General features: G+C 42.6%; 1 protein-coding gene across 6 annotated transcripts in view; it reads right to left on the bottom strand.

The window, feature by feature from the left end:
- SPECC1 (sperm antigen with calponin homology and coiled-coil domains 1) overlaps positions 1-18,564 on the bottom strand; it is an 87,881-nt gene that overhangs the window by 10,749 nt on the left and 58,568 nt on the right. For 4 of the 6 annotated variants that reach the window (XM_032130009.1, XM_032130008.1, XM_032130006.1 and 1 more), the window contains 5 exons: positions 13,659-13,804; positions 13,368-13,468; positions 12,498-12,579; positions 9,952-10,102; positions 8,932-9,034 (listed from right to left, as the gene is read on the bottom strand). In XM_032130009.1, the coding sequence (XP_031985900.1) occupies positions 8,932-9,034; positions 9,952-10,102; positions 12,498-12,579; positions 13,368-13,468; positions 13,659-13,804 (583 nt within the window). Of the gene's footprint in view, positions 1-8,931; positions 9,035-9,951; positions 10,103-12,497; positions 12,580-13,367; positions 13,469-13,658; positions 13,805-16,507; positions 17,806-18,564 lie in introns of those variants that run through there. The other 2 variants (XM_032130011.1, XM_032130012.1) reach the window with 1 other exon arrangement.

Raw genomic sequence — 18,564 nt, forward strand, 5'->3', positions numbered from 1 at the left:
TGGGAAGGAAGCCAGGTGACCTCCTATCCTCCAGCCTGTATTAATATCCCTGGCTCAAATGGTTCAGGCAACTGCAGTCTCCATAAGAATTGCTCTAAATTTCTTTGAAACTTTGTGTTTCTATCCCATAATCCATATTTCTAATGCTTCTCCCAGCATGTCAGTAAGCCATGCATCTTATTGCTGATTACATAGGCATGGAACAACCGAGCTCAGATCACAAAATGCTCTCTGAAAATGCAGTTAAATCACATAATAACAGTACTATGAACTGAAAAGGAACTGATGCCAGCTCTTTAAAAGTCATGCCATTTACTACATTTCTTTTTATAAAGAATCCCTGCTTCCCATCACATTCTAGGCTCTGTTTGCTCCTTCCTCCACTGCTGCCACAGGTGCTGCTTTGGGTTTACCACTCATCATTTGCTTCAGTAAGAGTGAATTAATGAGCCCTTTAGCAAAGACAAGATATTAGAGGATTTATGGCTGTATTTTTTTTTTTTTTTTTTGCAAAAGCATCAAACATCCATTTGCTACAGAATTCACATAGAGCAGAGACACTTAAATAGAGGAAATTTTAAAAGGATATTATGCATCCTACACAAATATGTTTCAGCTCCCAACTATTTCAGTCTCAAAAGCCAGAGAAGATACCAAAAAAGTCAGGCAGATCCAATTTTCTTACATCAACTTTCCTACTTGAGGCAGACTGGCAAGAATAGGTGGAATGATGCTCTCTAAAATTCTGTGTTTAGAACGAGGTTATCTGGACAGGAATTGTCCTACAGACACGATTCAGAGTGAATTGTAAAATGATCTGTGCACTCTTCAAACTCAACTCCTTCTTCCTGTGGTTCAGGACCTCTCCAAGGCAGCTTAGTTCTGGTTATTGTGGTTACAAAAGAGAGGTGGTGCTGAAATAGCTGAAATTTTCATGAGAATAAAAAGTGAAAGTAGTAGCAAACGGGAGACAGTTAAGGTAATAGTGATAAAGTAATTCTGGAACCTCCCATTTCCTTTGCTTGCAAGGCAAGATCCTGCTGACACTGAAACCATCCCTGCAACCATGCAGTGAATAACCAAACAGCTCTATTTGTGCCTTCAGGTCTATTGCTCCTTTTTATTTGCATTTTTATATATAAAGACTGACTTTTTATAATGAAAACAAGTTCTAGTGAACAAGGACTGAGAGTAGCTGCTGGCACAGCATATAACACACAGTGGGTGAATTTGGACCTTTCCTAGCAAATAATGTGAGTTGTTTTGAATGTAAATAACCCCGTGACAACATCCTCATTACTAGAAGACACCTACTTCAAAGGTCTCACTAAAGGTTAGTAAAGTTACAGGGGTTTGTACATATTCCTCAGTTTGGGTCTCAATTTATTGCTTTGCACAAGAGAGAGAGAGAAAAAACGTATAAAACTGATTTACAGGGAGCTGGTTGGTTGTTGCACAAACATACAGGACCAAATGAGAGCTGGTCTAAGCAGAAGCGATTTTATGGATGTGTCTGGGTCATTTCAGAGATGAGGTAATGGTGACAAAAGATATTTATCAAGTGTGACTGGTATTTCTGTAATTTCCACCACTCACATTCCGTGAAAAGGCAGAGCAAGAGTCAGTTCTGTCTGGAGAGGCAGAGGTGGATTACACAGCAAGACCAGGGGCTAAAGAGCTCTCCCTCTTGCAATAATCCCATTAGATATTGATGAGCTCTAGGTTTTGCTCTGCGTGTCTCTCGTGCTCTTCAGCCTAAATGACCCTTGTGATGCTGAAAGGCAACTCCCTGCTTGCCACACAACTGCCACTTCCATCAGTTTTCTCACCAGCTCCTATAAATGACACCGCTGCTGAATGCCACGGAGAAGAAACAGGCTGGGCTGAGCCCCTTCATTCCCAAGGCTGCAGCAGTGAAGATGCAGCAGCACAGCTCCAAGGACCACACAGATACTCTGGGGAGGAGGGGAGGGAGGAATTAGCTCCACTCTGTGTCCAAGACAGCAACACAGCTACTTCCTGCCTGGAGCCCTGGTGCAGAATTGCTAATGACCACACTGGCTGCTCCCACAGCCCTTTCTAATTATCTGTATTGAGAATTCCGAGATTAGGCATGTCCTGGAATTCCTGGGCCAAGGGGCAGGCTGCAGACTGTAGCAGGCTGAGGGTAGAGGATGGAAACAAGGTGGGGAGAGGTCCCACCAGCAAAGGTTACTGGTGGACCAGCAGCAGGGCCCAGCTGTCTGCCAGCTGAATTCCCAGTTTGGAGCTGTTCCAGCTGGTGACCAATCAGTTCAGTGTTTTCACTGATTGTCCGTGCATCCAGGCAACACAAGGGAAGAGTCTTGGACTTTGGGATGGACAGAATGTAAATGCTATTTTTAAAATCACCCAGCAGGACAGAAAGTTATGCATGAGAGAGCTGCATTTATTTTATCCCTCCAATCAAGAGCCTTCATTTACAGGATAAAGCCCTCTGTGTGAAAAAAAGTAGAGCTTGGCTCAAGTTATTTGGCTACCCTAGGGAAGCACGTTTGTGCACTGGCATCACTGAGAAGGGGGTTTGCACATTGGTCATCAGCCTGGTTATTCCCAACATGCCAAGATTTGGCTGCTGCATTTTAATTCCAGACACCAACCCTGGGTCCAGCTGGGACATACAGATAAACTGCATGTACACATCCAGCCATAAGTATTTTTATTTAGGAAAAGAACACTTTTTTTTGCTTGCTCAGCAGGCTCTGGCCAGCAGCCTCTGATTCTGGAAAAAAAATGGGACTATCTTGATATTTTCAGCCTGTATTTTCATGAATTAAAATCTTTCAAGATTGCCCTCTCTATCAGAGAGCATCTTTCCAAATATTACTGCAGTTTACATCCAGTTATACGGTTCTATGACCTATATTTTAACTGCTAGGAAGATCAAGGCAATGCTATAATATAAGAATACCAAGGTCACAAAGATGGTCCATAGGAGACTTGGGAGCAGAATTCCTCACCAATGTATTGTCAATTTTTATTTAAACACAGGAAAATCTCTCCTATCTCAAGAGCTATTAGCAAAACTCCTTTCAACTTTTGTACGGATAGGAAAAGTCAACATCCTCCTCTTCATCAAAGATCAGAGAAACACAGAGAGAGCCAGAAACTTCATCCACTTCTCAGAAGCTCCCAGAATATACTAGTAACTTCCTGGGAAAAACCCATTGCTCGCATATCCTGCTTCTAAATGTTAAAATGTGACAAGTGCTGTGGACAAGTGCTGTGGACACAGAGCTCTGGAAGCTTGTGCAGCCTCTCAGAACAGAAGGGCTGGCACTGGGACTTTAGGGGACGTGTCACTGTGCACCAAACAAGGCTGTGTCACTGGTGTGACTCAATGCTTTTTCCTGCTGGCTCAGCAGGCTCTAATCTCAGGCACACAGGTTGGTGTGGTACAAGGGGAATCTCTCCAGCCCTGCCCAGAACAGAGACTCTGCCATGAACTGAATGAATGAATGGATGGCTGCCATGCCAGTCTGGAGGGGGGTTCTGTGCAGGTGCTTTTCTTCACCCACATCACACAGCCCAGGAGTTATTTGTTTTGCTGTTAATCTTCACAAGACCACAGTACTGTGGGAATTCCAGCCTTTCCAGGCTGCACATAAACTGTGCAGAACAGCAGATGGGATTTAGCTCCTTGCTTAGAAAAGTGAACCTGTTCATGTGTTCCTCAGTGTTGCTGCTAAATTTAGATAGAAACCTGTTTAGTTTAGACAGAAACCTGAGAGAGAGGTTGATACAATTTGGAAATGCACTGAAACAGTTTTAGGCTACTTGTTGACAGGAATACAAAATGTAATGCAGAACGTGCACGTCTGGTGATTAAGAAACCACTGAGTTCTCTTCTATATTTCCTTAGGACAGGGCACAGCTGTGCTGGGATTCTCAAGGCTTTAAAACTAAGCTCCATTATACTGGTGTCAAAGGAAGTGTTTGTGCGAGCCAAGTCCCAGGAATTACATTCTGACCAGGTTCAGAGGGTTGATCCTGGGTTTTGTCTCACTCAGCTCTAATTCTGGTGAAGAATCAACTCTGCTGGAACCACCAGCCTGATCACCAACCCTGAGCATTGTGGTAGCATTTATATATATTTTTATATATACACACATATATATATATATTTACATTATTTACACAGCTCTGTTCACTCTCTGCAGCCCAAGATGATGCCTGTGAGGCAGAATGCTCAGCTGACAGTTAGGAAAGATTAATGCCCAAGTACACAGAGAATGTCAACTCCTCACACTAATGACGTACAAAGAAGTAACAGACTTCTTGTTTCTAAACATAACCCTTATTTTCCAGAATAAAGAAGAAATCTTCAAACATGGATGTGTTGAAGTACAACTGGCCATGAAGGAGGATCTTTTGAGATCAGCTGGGATCGCCTATAAAGCAGGTCCTCACAAAGTGCAGCCCCAGGAATGCACCTGCAGTCCAAAAATTCCCATCCTGGCTGTGTGACCCAGCAGAGTCCATCTCCCAAAGGAGAATGGTCCCATGACCACCTGACCAGAGGGAATATGTTATGTCCATCTTTGTGCATCTTTGGGTCACACTTAATCCGTGCTGGATCTCATCCAGGCAGCAAACAAGGAAAAAAAGCATCAGAAAAAGCAGGGGCTAACAACATGGAATAGGGCTTGAGAACAAGGAGGCTTTGGAGGAAATACTGCCTAGCATAAAAAGAAAAGGAATGTGAATTCCTGTGAGAAAAAGCAAGCCACAAATTCGTAAACAAAAAGCTGGTATTAGTCTTAGTTTAAACCGAACACAAAAGGATAAAGAGCTTTATATTACACCCACTGCCAAACCACCAGTCGAGCAGTCTCTTGCTATAGTTGCTTGACAAACAGCAAATACTGCAACAGCTTTATTTTCCTTCCTAAGCTTTTGTATCTCTGCTCCATGAAGAGCTGCCTTGATCCACAGCTGGGGCACTGACACTGCCATAGGGAGGTGATACAGTGCAATGGCTTGAAAGCACAGCTCAAGAATACATGAAACACAAACACCTTCAGAGCTACAGTTGGCACTTCCCTTTATCAGTTCTAGGACATTCCTTGTCTGCTCCTATTTATCATTCTTCTACCTGAAACAACCACAGAGCTTTACTGCAAGAGATGGCGGATCTTCAACCAGTGGTGGATCCCAACTAGGTCCTGTTAAACCAAACGTAACTTGGAACAAAAGAATAACCACGAAAATGCATGGGAGGGAAGAGCCAGTCTCAGATCCTCTTTTCCTCTGTGCCACAGGAAGGGTGTGTAGTGGTCGGAAAGAGCATGAAAATAGTTCTTTTAAGCAAACCATATTCATTAACATGGTAGCAATTCCTTCCCCTCTGGAGAGAGTGTGTGTGGCAGAAACAATAATCCTCAATTCTAATGATCACGGGTTAAGTGCCTCTTAAAGTTCTGTGTTTTCGCAATACATCTGTGAATAGCAATAGACTTTAATCTAGAGAGGTTTGGCCCCTTGACAGATGGTCTCCACAGAGAGAATCAGGGCACTTAAATGACACCACAGTCACTAATGACATGATTATGGAAGGTGATAATGCAACAAGAATGACTCTCAGCAGCTTCCAGGAGTTCCAGCTCACAGGAACTGAGCCTGTTAGAAAAGAGGCACCCAATTCCTACCTCACACTGCTGCTGGGATGTATCATCTTTTTAAACAGATGGAAAAAAACCCACAAGACAACAGAGAAAAAGCTATTTTAACACAAATAGCATACTCTCAGCAGGCTTTGTGGTTTAAAGGACTTGTGGTAAATGACTTTCAGAGCCACAAAAGCATTTCTCAAGCTTGGTCACCTCATGACCCTACATTACACACCATGATGTCAACAAACTCAGAGAGGCAGAAGGAACAGCCTGTGTATGGCTGGCAAAAGAGAGCCTGTGCCAGCGCACAATTCTTATAGGGAACCATAGGTTAGATTAGTTCCTTAAGGTGGAGATTTTCCACCAGAAGTTTTGCACAAAGACACTGAGCCCAAAGCCTGATTTCACCACAATTCTTGCTACTACTGAGACTTTTTTAGCACCTCCCCCGCATAGTTACTCAGAATCAGTGGCCAAAATGCCAGATAATATTCATCTGGGCACCAAAACATGACAATTGAAACAACATGATGGATCATACCCCAGTTTATGCAATCCCACTTTCATATTCTTTTCTCCCAGTCATTAAATTGAATTTCCACTTTATTTTCACTCTAGTGATTCTGTTTTCATTTTTCCAATACTCTTTCTCCTTAGTATGCATACATTTTTGATATCAAATCCCTGTTTAAACAGGGATCTTAGAATTGACATAGCCAGTTACAGAAACATAGATGCTTTCAATGTTTCCCTTCAGTTACTGTAAACTCATGCAATTTCTTTTTTTTAAAAAGCAAACAAAACCCTCCAGGCCACTGCTAATTTGTGTTGCACTTCTCCCAACTCACCCCAGTGTCCCTGGTTTGTTTTACAAGATTGCCTCCTGGGGAACACGCTGAAGTTCAAAGCCAGGGAATGTTCCCACTGTAGTCCATGCAAGGACACTTTATGGCTGGACTCAATCTTAAACTACATTAAACTAAATGATTCTATGTTTGCCAGGAGCAGGATGACAATTTCTATCTACAGCATAAGTTTTGTGTGAATTAAAGCGTTTAAAAAGTGTGCTGGTCCCTAGGTCTCATCCCCAGATACCTTCCTAGGTCCCTAATTCAGCTTTCCTCAGGGAATCTGGGACATGGGGAATGAGAGTATCAGTTATTCTAATCCATTTTGCTCATACTGCTTAATGAAATCGTAATTTAAACAGAAAGGAATCCCCCCTCTTCCCCCTCAGCTCAGATGAGGAACTGCTATCACACATTTTGCCACTGAAAACAGAAGTTAGGCAGCCAAGCAGAAAGCTTTTTATGCTCTCATTCTACTGTGCCACAGGGATGAATAGAGTTTGCATCCAAACTTCTCCCTGGTTCTGGGCTTCATGTGAGGAATTACATGACAGATTATCCTGGAATTTGCACAGATGATGCCTCACAGACAGGGGTGTTATCTCTGGGAAAGAAGTCATGCACGTCATCGGGGTTCTGCTCTGTGCAGCTCATTACCTCATTCCACCCTTGCAGTGGCTGAGGCAGGAAGGAGGATGACGTTCTTTACTCCACTTCTTGTACACAAGGATGATAAAAACTCCCTGTGGAGCTTAACATCAGCCTTATCATGGGAGGGCAAGGGTCTGGGAAAAGCAAGTTCATGACAAGTTAGTGAATGCACAGCAAGGAGTGCAATGGCAATGAGAAGCTGAGGAAGAATGTCCAAGAGAGAATCCCTCTAAACAAAGCAGTGAAGGTAGAGAGGCAAAATTCTCACCATAAATCAATACTGTGATTGGGCCTTGGTTCTTCTGACTTTAATATCTACCCTGAGATGTCACATGGGCCTCTATATTTGCAAAGCCACATCATTATTTCTAAAGTCAATTATTTCTAATTGACTAAATTCATTTAGTCGAACTTGGGTGTAAAGCAGAGAAAGAAACCTACAGGCTGATGCTCAGAGAACATTTCTAACAGCGAACTCATCAGAGTTAGATTGTTTTAAGAGAGTGGAAGCAGCTCACCACGGGTGCCATTTCAAACAAAAAAGGGCAACACTGCCAGGAGAAAGTGTTATTTGAGAGAAGGGTTTGCTGGCTTAAGAGAAATTAGACTTGGAAAAGTTGTATTTCATTAATTGTTTTCTGAGGACTGCATGGGAATGTTCCCACATACTTTCAAATCCAAGCCCAGGAGAATTTTAGTAGAGGAGACAGAAAATAAATCATCACAGCGTAGAACACTCAATCAGCACTGCAGCCTTTGAGGCAGTATCACAGAACTGGAGGCTAAACTCTCACCCTGGCCTTATTCTTTCCAAGCTGGGTCTAAAGTCAAGAGCTTTCTCCAGTACCTGTCCTTCTGGGGAACTGCTGCAAGCCAGATGAACCCACCAGTGCTAAGAAACAACTGAAAGGAAAGCTACTGTCTTCTCTTCCAAACTCCTGCACCCTGCAGCTAATGCCTCACAAAGAGCTGGCTGGGAAGAAAAAAAATATTTTATTATTGACTTTAAAAGATGGAGTCTGCTTTTATTAGAGACTTGCTCCAGGGTGCACATCATGTGGTGATAACTGCTTTTGCCTTCTGCTCCAAGTAACAAACAATATTATTCTTCAGGAAAAAACCTCCCAACATTATACCAAACCAAGACTTCCCTGCACACCCAGCACCTACCACAGGATGGAATATTGTCTGTAATTGCCTTCCTTGCAGAACCAAAGGCTTAACTCAACTGCACACCAACACGAGCCAGGCAAGCACAGCAATGGCCACGCAAGACCTGGACAAACCATTATTGCTGCTGAACAGTGAAAATCACTCTGCAAAGAAATGAGACAGCCTCAGGCAGTCTTCGTAAAATCAAGGTGCAAACTTCATTTGGTCAAGGCCACACAATGAAATATTTCTTTGGCTTTGCAGACAGGACTAAAGAACAAACTCACACAATAATGTATTGCCCACAGAAACCTATAGAAAAAATATATAAGGATGTACTTTCAAAAACTGATGCCAAATTGAGGCTGCTGCACATACACACTCTGCTTCTCACCATCAGCAACCTTTGGTGCAGTAAATATTTTGGTGGCTGTACACAAATTACTTATGACAAGGCAGTTTTGGGGACTGCAGTGTTAAAGAAATCTGAAGGAAGAGGATGGAAACACCCCATGGAACTAAACATGCAAAAACCAACACACAGTAATATTCATATTTCTTTGAAGTGACATTGCTTACTGCACACCTGTAGGAAAGTGATTTAAGTAGAAAGGTACCTATTCCCTTACCTGGTAACCTTCAGTCTTCTTTTGGCACCATTTCAACAAAGCATTCCTCTTGGAACCCCCATACTCCCGAGCCAGGGCTGCCAAAGGGTCCTTCCTCTCCACACTAAACCAGGGAAGAAGGGAGAAAACAATAAATACATTTGAAATCTCTTAATTTTTACCAGTGAGTAAATAATATCTGTATGACAAAGCAGAATGGCAGCACAGAACATGAACATAAACCAGACTGAATTAGCTTTTGGAGCTTGCATTTAGTATTTTCCTTTACACAAGGCAAATTCAGGTGATGTCACTGCACACAAAGAGCTGAAAAAACAGAACCTGTGGATATCCAGTGGTGTGTGTTAACCAAACATTTCTGCTCTTATTTTCATCAGCTTTACTTATACAATTTTCAAGTAATCTCTTTATTTTATATATTGAAAACTAGGATTTAGGGTGTAAAATTGAAAGAAACTGCCTAAAGAATCTGTAACAGCAAGGTCACACCCAATAGAGCTGCTGCAGAACAAGTTCTTGAAGAAAATGAAAAATGTGAAAGCTGAGGACAGTTGAAGGCCAACAATCAAAACACCCACAATTGTCTCCACTCTACAGCTTCTACTGGTGGAAATAATGGTGGAGATCACGAGGAAAATGTATGTTTTTTCTCAGGAGAGACGAAAATTATGTGTCCAATTTCCTCCAGCCCTCAGGGCCTTTGGATTTTAGCTCACCACAACATGAAAAATGACAGTAAGATAATGAGGGCTGACCACACGTACACGATGGAATTCCTGTGTACAACTCAGTAGCTCCTGAAAGCTTGCTATCCTCATTTCCTCATTTCTCATCTTACAGATAACTGTGATCATTACAATCTGAATTTTGCTATCTGGATCTGACAGAACCTGGTAATTCCCAAAAACCAGCCAGCAGAGTCTGCTCTGGAGACAGGATCCTCCAGATTAAAATATTTATCTTGGTGACAAGGTAATGCTGTTGGTCTTTGCTGTTTTTCCCAGGAAACTGGGCTGGTACCTGAGTTTGCTTTGGGGTTTCAAGCAGCTGGGGGTAGAGGAAAGCATCCTGCTGCTGAAGGCCATCGGGGGTTTGCTCAGGGATTCCAGGGAGGGGCTTTTGCGGAGGTAATGGTCTGGTTTCAGCTCTTCATTTCTCCCCTTCAGAAGGTCTGTGGGAATTAAAAAAAAAAGCTGTCAGTTTGCAGCCTGAGGAATTTGATTAATCACTGTGCTGCCACCCCAGCACACAGTATGTAGTCTGTTGTTTTGATTCTAAACAAATGTACTCATTTGTTCATTAAACACACATGGGGCTAGGAAACCTTGAGCAGATTAGAGGTGACCACAACAAGGAATGGCTTTGATGACTTCAACAGTACAGGCTGCCTGGTTTCCTGTGATTGATACTCCTGCTGGGGGGTAGGGGCCTCAGGTGAATGAAGGGAAATACCAAAATCTACAGTCCTCAAGGTTCAAAAGCTGAGCACCAGATATCTTCACCAGATGACTGAACAGCCCTAGCACAATGATTTCTTTTCTGCCATTAGCAGACTTGTAACAAGAAAGCCTCTTGTCTCCTGAATACAACCCAGGGAAAGGCACTTATTCCACATGGTGTCTGGCATCCACTCTGACAAAACTTTGGGAAGGCTCAATATATTCCCAGCAGATGCATCTGTATTTTTCTTACACACATTATGTATATTTACAGAAAGTAGTTATGATATATATTGTAATACAGTCAAAAGGAAATCATTGCCCATCAATACATGAGGTGATGTAAGAAGCCAGGACTGCACATCATGTTGTCAGAAATTAACTGAATATGGGACACCACTTCTTCTTCTCTTTTTCAGTCACCTCCCTATAATAATTATCAATTAATGCCATATCACCAAGGTGTGAATTCCCTCTTAGCTTCAGCTCCCTTTGACTTCTGGGTGCTAGAAATTCCAGATGGAGCCAGTAAACCTCTGACTCTCAAAGATCACAGCCAAAGACCAGCTCTGGGTGAAGTAATCCATGCTCCTCTCCAACTATGTAACATTTGGGTCATATTAGGGACATCACAGAACCCTGCTGTGACACTGGTCAGATGGAATCAGCCAGAAGATTTTTATTATGGAGACTACTTCACTCTGAATTTCCTTGGGGATAATTTTTGATTCAGTGTTGTTTGCATAGGGCTTGGATCAACTGCCTTCTATGATTATTTAGATTGGAACCAGAGCTATTATAGCTTTACAGTGAGTAAGCCTTTGCTATGGATTATTGGAACTAAATTAAATCCAGGTAGAAAGAGAAGCTGTAAATACAGGAACTTGTTAGATAAGCAACCATAAGTTTTTACCATACAATGGCTTATAAAATATATGTTGATTTTAACAGATTTTCACAGAACAACTGTCTATGGGTAATAACAGAAATTATCCATGGCCCAGAGTGGGATATTTATTGTCAAGGACTGGCATTATATTACACAGCTGATAAATTATTTCACTCTACAGTAAACTGGTAGAGATTAAAAAGGTCTTATGTTGTGTTTGGGATCTATACACTCATGCAAGACTTCCTGGAAACCAACTGATACAAGTAAATAAACCCTGTCCATTCCCCTAGACAGAAGCAGACACTTCTGCTTGCTTAGCATTTGCTCCTGCAGGAGAAGCCAGTAACACATACAAGATGTTACTTGTTTATGCTGCCATCTACCCTATAATCTGTTTTGCTGTTCTCCATCTCTGAGTGATGGAAGTGGAGCCTTGGCAGAACATCTGAAGAGTCTAAAAATGAAGCCAGGTTCTAATTTCTCCCCTGTATTAGCAAACAATTGCAGAAAATCCGGGCTACCAATCAAGAAGTTGTGACTGATTTTTTTTTTTGTCCATCCCTGCAGTTTCACGACAGGAATATAATATTTCATCTGTCCTTAAAAGTTCAAGAACCTGGTGTTGCTAGCTTTGATTCCAATGCAACAACTACATTCAGGACCAGATAATCAAAATAAAGGGCCCTGGAGAAAATGGGAAACAAACACTGGTAGAAAAGAATATTAAATGACAAGAGAACAAAAGCAAAGTGTGAAATGAAAACAAACTCATCTCTTGAGAACTCTTAAAACAAATTATTTCCAGCCCAAATATGACTGCTCCTAAAAGACTCACATCGGTATCTGAAATGTTTGATGTATTTCAAATGAAGCTCAATTTAAAAACAAATAAACCCTCAGAAGACAGTGCTTTGGGCTTGTTCCAGAGACATACATGTTGAACAAAATCCAACCCTCTCCAGTTCCACAGTGTGGATTAGAGAGGTGCCGTGGATACTTTGGAAGAAAGAACGCGAGTTTGTGTTGGCAAACCACAATAAATCAGCTATTTTTTAGTTATGATCAAGATGGGAACAGAAGCACAACAAAATTAATAAGGTCTGTAAAACAAAGACACTTTCCAGGTTTCCTTTGACCATGTAAGAAGAGGAAAAATGGCTCAGGCAGAGGCCAACAGTTAATAACAAGTTTAATTAACAAAAAGAGGCAGTATCTGTATATTTATCACAACTTACCTGCCAGAGGGAGGTCTGACAGATCTGCGTGTCTGGCAATGCCCTTGCTGGCTGGCTTGGCATTGCTATAGACAGAATGTCTCTGTGAAACAAAGGTACAAAAGGTAATTAAAGAAGTACTGGCCATCATGCTGAAATAGGTGAGCAGAAAGAAGTTTCTGCTATCTCAAGATCACGAAGCACGTGGAGAGACATGAAAACCTTTCAGCAGGGTATCAGCTAGACCTAGAGCTGGGTAAATAATCGTGAAAAGTAAAAGGACAAAGGGACAATATTTTACCTGGTACTACATTTGCTCCTGAACCATTTCACACTTCTATTTGTATGATTTTTTCTCTTGTCAAACACAATTTAGTGTCACAAACCAAAAGTAAGGATGCCTGTGCTCAACCCTGACTCTGTTCCCTACACCTTGAGTTGTATGTCAGGAGGATTCTTGTCTCTGCGGCCCCAGCACCAGTTTTCACATTAATGTCCCATCATCAGGCATTAATACAAAGTTCCCAGATCTTACTGGATAATTGGGAACACACATCTTGGAACTTCAATCCCATGTCTCCCAACTCACATGCCAGCTCCTTTCTTCACTGTGACATTTCTCAAATCTCACTCCCAATAACTGAAACCTCTTTTCTGGTCCATGGTGATAAAAGGTCAGAACTGTATTCCACAGAGTTCACATCCATCCACTGAGACCTCTAAGCTGAAGTCAGGACAAACTCACTTTGATCCTCTTTGTTAGGACCACAGCATTTGATGTTCCACAGCAAACAAACAGATGAGTTTCCCCTTCCCCCTGTCAGCAGATGCTGGAGACAGCACTGTGTCCACCTCTTTTGATTCGACAAGGACAGAAAGAGCTCCTTGTACCTGCATTGGGGAAACAGCAGCTGCTGGGGCTGTCCTCACTGGAATTCCACTGAGAGGGCTCCTGGGCACCTTGTGAACAGGGATATTTTGTCCACTGCTACCTGCAAAGAAATAACATGGAAACATCTGGATTTCAGACCAAACTCTTGTCAGAACAGGGAACCACTGTGTAGTGATACTCCACAGGTATTTATGTACCAAGCACTGACAGAAAACACCCATTCAGAAGCAACAAGCAGAGCCTGCTCGCTGCTAGAAAACTTTTTATGACAAACTACAATGTTCAAATACCTGAGCATCCCAAGTCAAATGACTTTATCAGTGACTTCACAGTGGCTGCAGATTCTGGGGGCGTGGGGGATGCTCTGCTGAGGCAGACCCCTTGCCAGCGGTTGGCTGTGTCTGACTCCAGAGAATCCACCTCTTCAGCTGCCAGCCTGCAAAGCACAAACCACAGCAAAGTCAGGGCCAACAGGAAGTGCAAGCAGAGATTAAATGTCTTCACAGGTAGTGAGGCAAATCCAACAATGTGCAGGTTTTTCTGCAATGCCCAAAACAGGGACCACTCACTCTTAGAATATTCAGGTTCTTTTCTTGCAGTGCCTGGCAAACACTAAATCACCAAGTCTAACAAACTTTTCTGCACTGTTAAACATTTCATCCCCATTCCCAATCCTCACACAGGAAGGAGGATTTTCATAGGGAAAAAAAAGCAAAGCAGTTTACTGATGATTACTCAAAAGTCTCATCAATCACCTGAAGATGGGCTTTCCATACAGCACAGGTGCCAAGAGGCTACTGTGGCTCTCAGTTTATATTGAAGAAAGCAACCAAAAAGCAAATACACTTCAGAGTAAAAACTCAACACTTACACCTTATCAACAGAGACATCTGCTGAATAAATGAACCCTCAATCACAATCCATAAGGCCTTACAAGGGAATTAAACTGTTATGTGCTTCACCATAGCAGACACAAGAATGCCAAAATCCAATGGCTGGAAGGAAGACAGACAAACCAAACAGAAAGGGTTTCATATTTTAACAGGACAGATAATTAAGTTACTCCTTTGAAAAGAAATTCTGAAGTCAAGGTCAGGTGCTGGACTTACAGGAAAGCCCAGAGCTGTGTTAAACATCAATACAATCATACAGTTATGTACATACTGTTACTTCTGGTCAAGTATTTGATATTTTTTAGACACTTATCTGTATTTCTCAGGTAGATCTGGAGTGCAACTACCTAGCTTTACTTTAGGAAAGCTGCAAGCAAATAAACTCTAGTCATGTAAAAAGAGATTATTTGTACCTCTCCCACCTGCTCAGAACCTGCACAGGAGCTGCTGATATTTACAATGTCTGATACACACCAAGAGTTACATGAACACAAAACCAGAAATTATTTCATAAGGTGGCTGAAGGACTCCATCCAGAAAGTGCCTATGGGGTTGAACAACTTCTGTGAGCTAAAAATAGAAGTCAGAGCCTTTTCCTTTCCCTTCAGCCATTAGAAAATGAAAGAGGCTAAAGCGTGTCAGTGAGTGAGAGAATAAGAGTGACTCAAGTTTCTATTTCTGGCAGAGCTTAAGGAGGTGCTTTCTTTAAGCAGACTTTTGCTATTTCTTTGCTAATTCATGGAAGCTCCATGTGTGCCAGGGGAGCCAGAGGCAGATGGCTGGAGAAAAAGCCATTTCAGTTCCGTTCTTATTTAATCCAATAAGGACGAAAGGCAGATTGGATAAGATTCACTGAGCTCTGAGCAAGCCAGTGTTTTGCTAGCTTTAAGTTCCAGCCTTGACTTTTCGTTCTGTGGTTCATAAACAACAAAGGATTAGGTGACAGCATCTGCACCTGAGTTACACAAACCACAAAAGCTAAAGGAGTCCTGCTTCTAGCAAAGTACAGAGGAAGGATAAATTTCTACCTCAAGATCCCAAACCACCCAGTGCAAACTATTACACTTTCAGTCTAGCCTTTGACTGCAAAAGGATGCAAACATGTTAAACAGAGTAACTAGACCAGTCCCTGTGCCACAGAAGAGTCCACTGAGAATCAGGTGCCATTATTCTGTCTTTATGGAGATTCAAGTGCTGGAGCTACAACCAGTTTCAATTTTTTTTAGGATGCTTCCTGTAATCTTCCATCTGTATGTTTGTAACAGGCAGCCTGAAACAACCTCCTTGATTAAAGACAATCCCAACAGAAAACCGAGGCCTCCCATGCTGCAAACCTTGGCATAAAAGGGAAGAATAATAGTCCAGAGAGCCACCTGCTTCAACTAAAACAACGTGTGCCAGCCAACAAGCAATGGAGAGATGAAACTGGTGAGCACTTTCCAACCTTAAAAAGAACAATCTGTATGATAGAGGGATGCACATGTGTGTACAGAGATGGGCTTCTTAACAGAGAAGCAGAAGAGCAAGAGCTTAACTTGCAGTAGCTAATTCAGGAGGAAAGTACAGAGCACAAATTAGAAAGATTAATGACAAGCCATAACTCCAAACCCAAAATGACTCCTCCTTATGCACAGAATTTCTTCAGCTCAGCGCAGCTTAGGCCATCCAAGAGACTACACAAGCTCTGCTACAAAAATGAGGGATTTGAACAAAATGTCACCAACTGCTGTATGCTTTCCTGGAAACAAGAATGAATGGTTCACACAGATAAATGCTGCACGTGCAGCTGGGCTGAAGTGGAGCAGCTCCAGGAGGAAGCAGAGCACTGGAGCCACAAAGGAATTAAATTGTGCAGTCCCTTTCACAAAACCACCAAGTTTCATTCATGCACTGGTGAGAGAAGTAGATGCAGTGAGCTCTTCTCTAAGAGCAAGAGTGAGTCTTCTTGTTTTCTAGGTTTGAAATATGTGGACAACTGACTGACAACAGGGTGCACGTCTTCCTGTGCCTAATGTTTAGATTTTTGGCAAACTCAGCCTTCTCATGCTTGTAACATTTCTAAACTGCTCTGATGACTGTTACAGGAGGCCTAAGGCCACAGGACCACATTTTCAGAAATAATGACTCCCCAGTCTCGTTTCTCCCAGTTCCTGTCATTGTGACTCCTCCTGAACTCCGAGGCACACAAAGTAGAAACACACAGCTACAAATGCACAGAACAGAAGAGAGGCCAAGGGCAGGCAGCAGACAATTCCAAACACTTAAACATTTATTTGGCACTTCAATGTATATTTCTTAAACATAAAAAACAACATTCAGCAGCTGTCAGCACAGCAAAGAAAGGCAACACAAGTGTGCATATAGGCAAACACTCCAGTAGCACGGCACAAAGGTGGGGGCCATGCCAAAGCCAGGACATCCTGTGGAATTCTCCACTAGCTCAGCCTGCTCCCACACCAGGCCCTTGCTAGGTCTTCACATCCCGAAGAAAAGCACAGAAATCCCACAGCCAAAACACAGAATTCCAGTCCTGGACCAGATGGTGGGAATCTCCTGGTAGAGATGGTGATCTCTGAGTTTTTCCTCAGCATCCATGGAAAGCTCTCTCCAGGCGTCTCCGGCTGCAGAGCTGAACTTCAAGTTCTCCCTGATCATCATATACTTCACCTGAGTTAAAGGCATGAGAACGACTCCTTTCTGAGAGGGGGTTTACTAAGGGCTTGATATGTTCGTTTCTTTTCCTTCTGTTCTCTCCATCTGCAGTTCTTACAGGAGGAGAAACCTCGCAGGGAACTTTCTCCGGGAAGGTCACAGCAGGACACGCTCCGTGGTTGTCCCTTCCCAACACCACCGGGTCGGCCGTGCCACCCAGTGGCGAGCGCCTCGTCAGTGCAGGAGTGAAAATCTGAAACCAGCAGGGCAGCTGAGAATGAGGCAGGAAATCCGTGTTTCTACTCAGTTTTGCTGGTGGATTTCAGTGACCTATCACCAAGTTCGTGTGTCTGTACAAACCATCTGTTCTCTTACACGTATTTAGACACACAGAGATAGATCATAAAATATAATACTGTACGGAGAATTCATGTATATGCCATTAAATTTTACAAATCAGACATACACACTCAGTTTTGTTCTTGTTTAAGCTTAAAGTAGCATGTTTGAATGGTTGTTTTGAGGCAAATAGCCCCATCCCTCAAAAAAAGAAAAAAGCTCTCAGTTATTTCAGATCCCCAAATCTCTGATTACTTCTTATGGCTTAGCTGGCTTTAGAATAATTCAGAACTTCTTCTGCCTCCTGGTGTCTTCTGAAGAGAAAAGCCTTCTGAAACAAAGAGAGAAGCTCTTGCCCATGGGGAAGAGGTGGACCTGAGCATTCACACTTTGCAATACACTTGAATTTTGCAGGATAATAAAAAAACCCGAGATGCTTTCTTGAATTGAAACTTCCCTTTTTCAGCTGGGAGTTGAAGGCAAGTCCTGCAGTGTCTCACAGGCCTGGCTGTGCCTCCTTTCAGGGCTGTGTTAGCTGGCAGAGATCAGGCACCTGTGGAGAGACAGACAGCAGTCGGGGAGGTTATGAAAAGCCACACAATGCCCACCCTGAGGTACAGCTCTCTCTTTTACATCAACCCATCATCTCTAAATTAAGGGGAAAATGCCAGTGGTGTGGCTAGAACAGTTAAAGGAGTGCCTTAACACTCCACTAATTTGGTTTTGAGACGTGATGAGCAACAACAGTACAAAATACAAAATTAAAAAAAAAAAAAAATCTATGTTGCTCAGATCGGAAGAAAGTAATTATTTAAAGCCAGGGAATCAATGTAGGGGACAGGGATGGTAGTATTCCTGCTTTCCTCTCCTCTGGTCATTTCAGACTATTCATTCCAAAGGAGTACATAAACCCATCCAGGCAGCTGAGTTGCTCTACCTCAGCCAGAGTTTCAGGGTCCTTGCACTAAAGGGGATGGAATAACCTCACCCAGTGTAAAAAAAAACCCACCAAAAACTCCCTAACAAACCCAAACCCCCACACCAAACAACTCTGAGGAGCAAACTGAGCCAACAAACCCTGCTTTGAGGGCCCTGCTCTGCCATCTTCCTTTGCTTGCTGTGAGAGCAGGGTGAACTATGAAACCTCTGTGCGACAGAACAGCTGCAAACACAGGCACAAATGAGCAGCACATCAGCACATACAGACTGACAGCGGGGTTGAATACACAGAGTACAAGCTCATTTCCAGGAGAAAAGCATGTGACACTGCCATGCCGTGGCATTTGAGACTTTAGGAGGAAGAACAGAAGCA

This window comes from Corvus moneduloides, chromosome 20 (genome assembly GCF_009650955.1).
Source record: "Corvus moneduloides isolate bCorMon1 chromosome 20, bCorMon1.pri, whole genome shotgun sequence".
Classification (NCBI taxonomy): domain Eukaryota; kingdom Metazoa; phylum Chordata; class Aves; order Passeriformes; family Corvidae; genus Corvus; species Corvus moneduloides.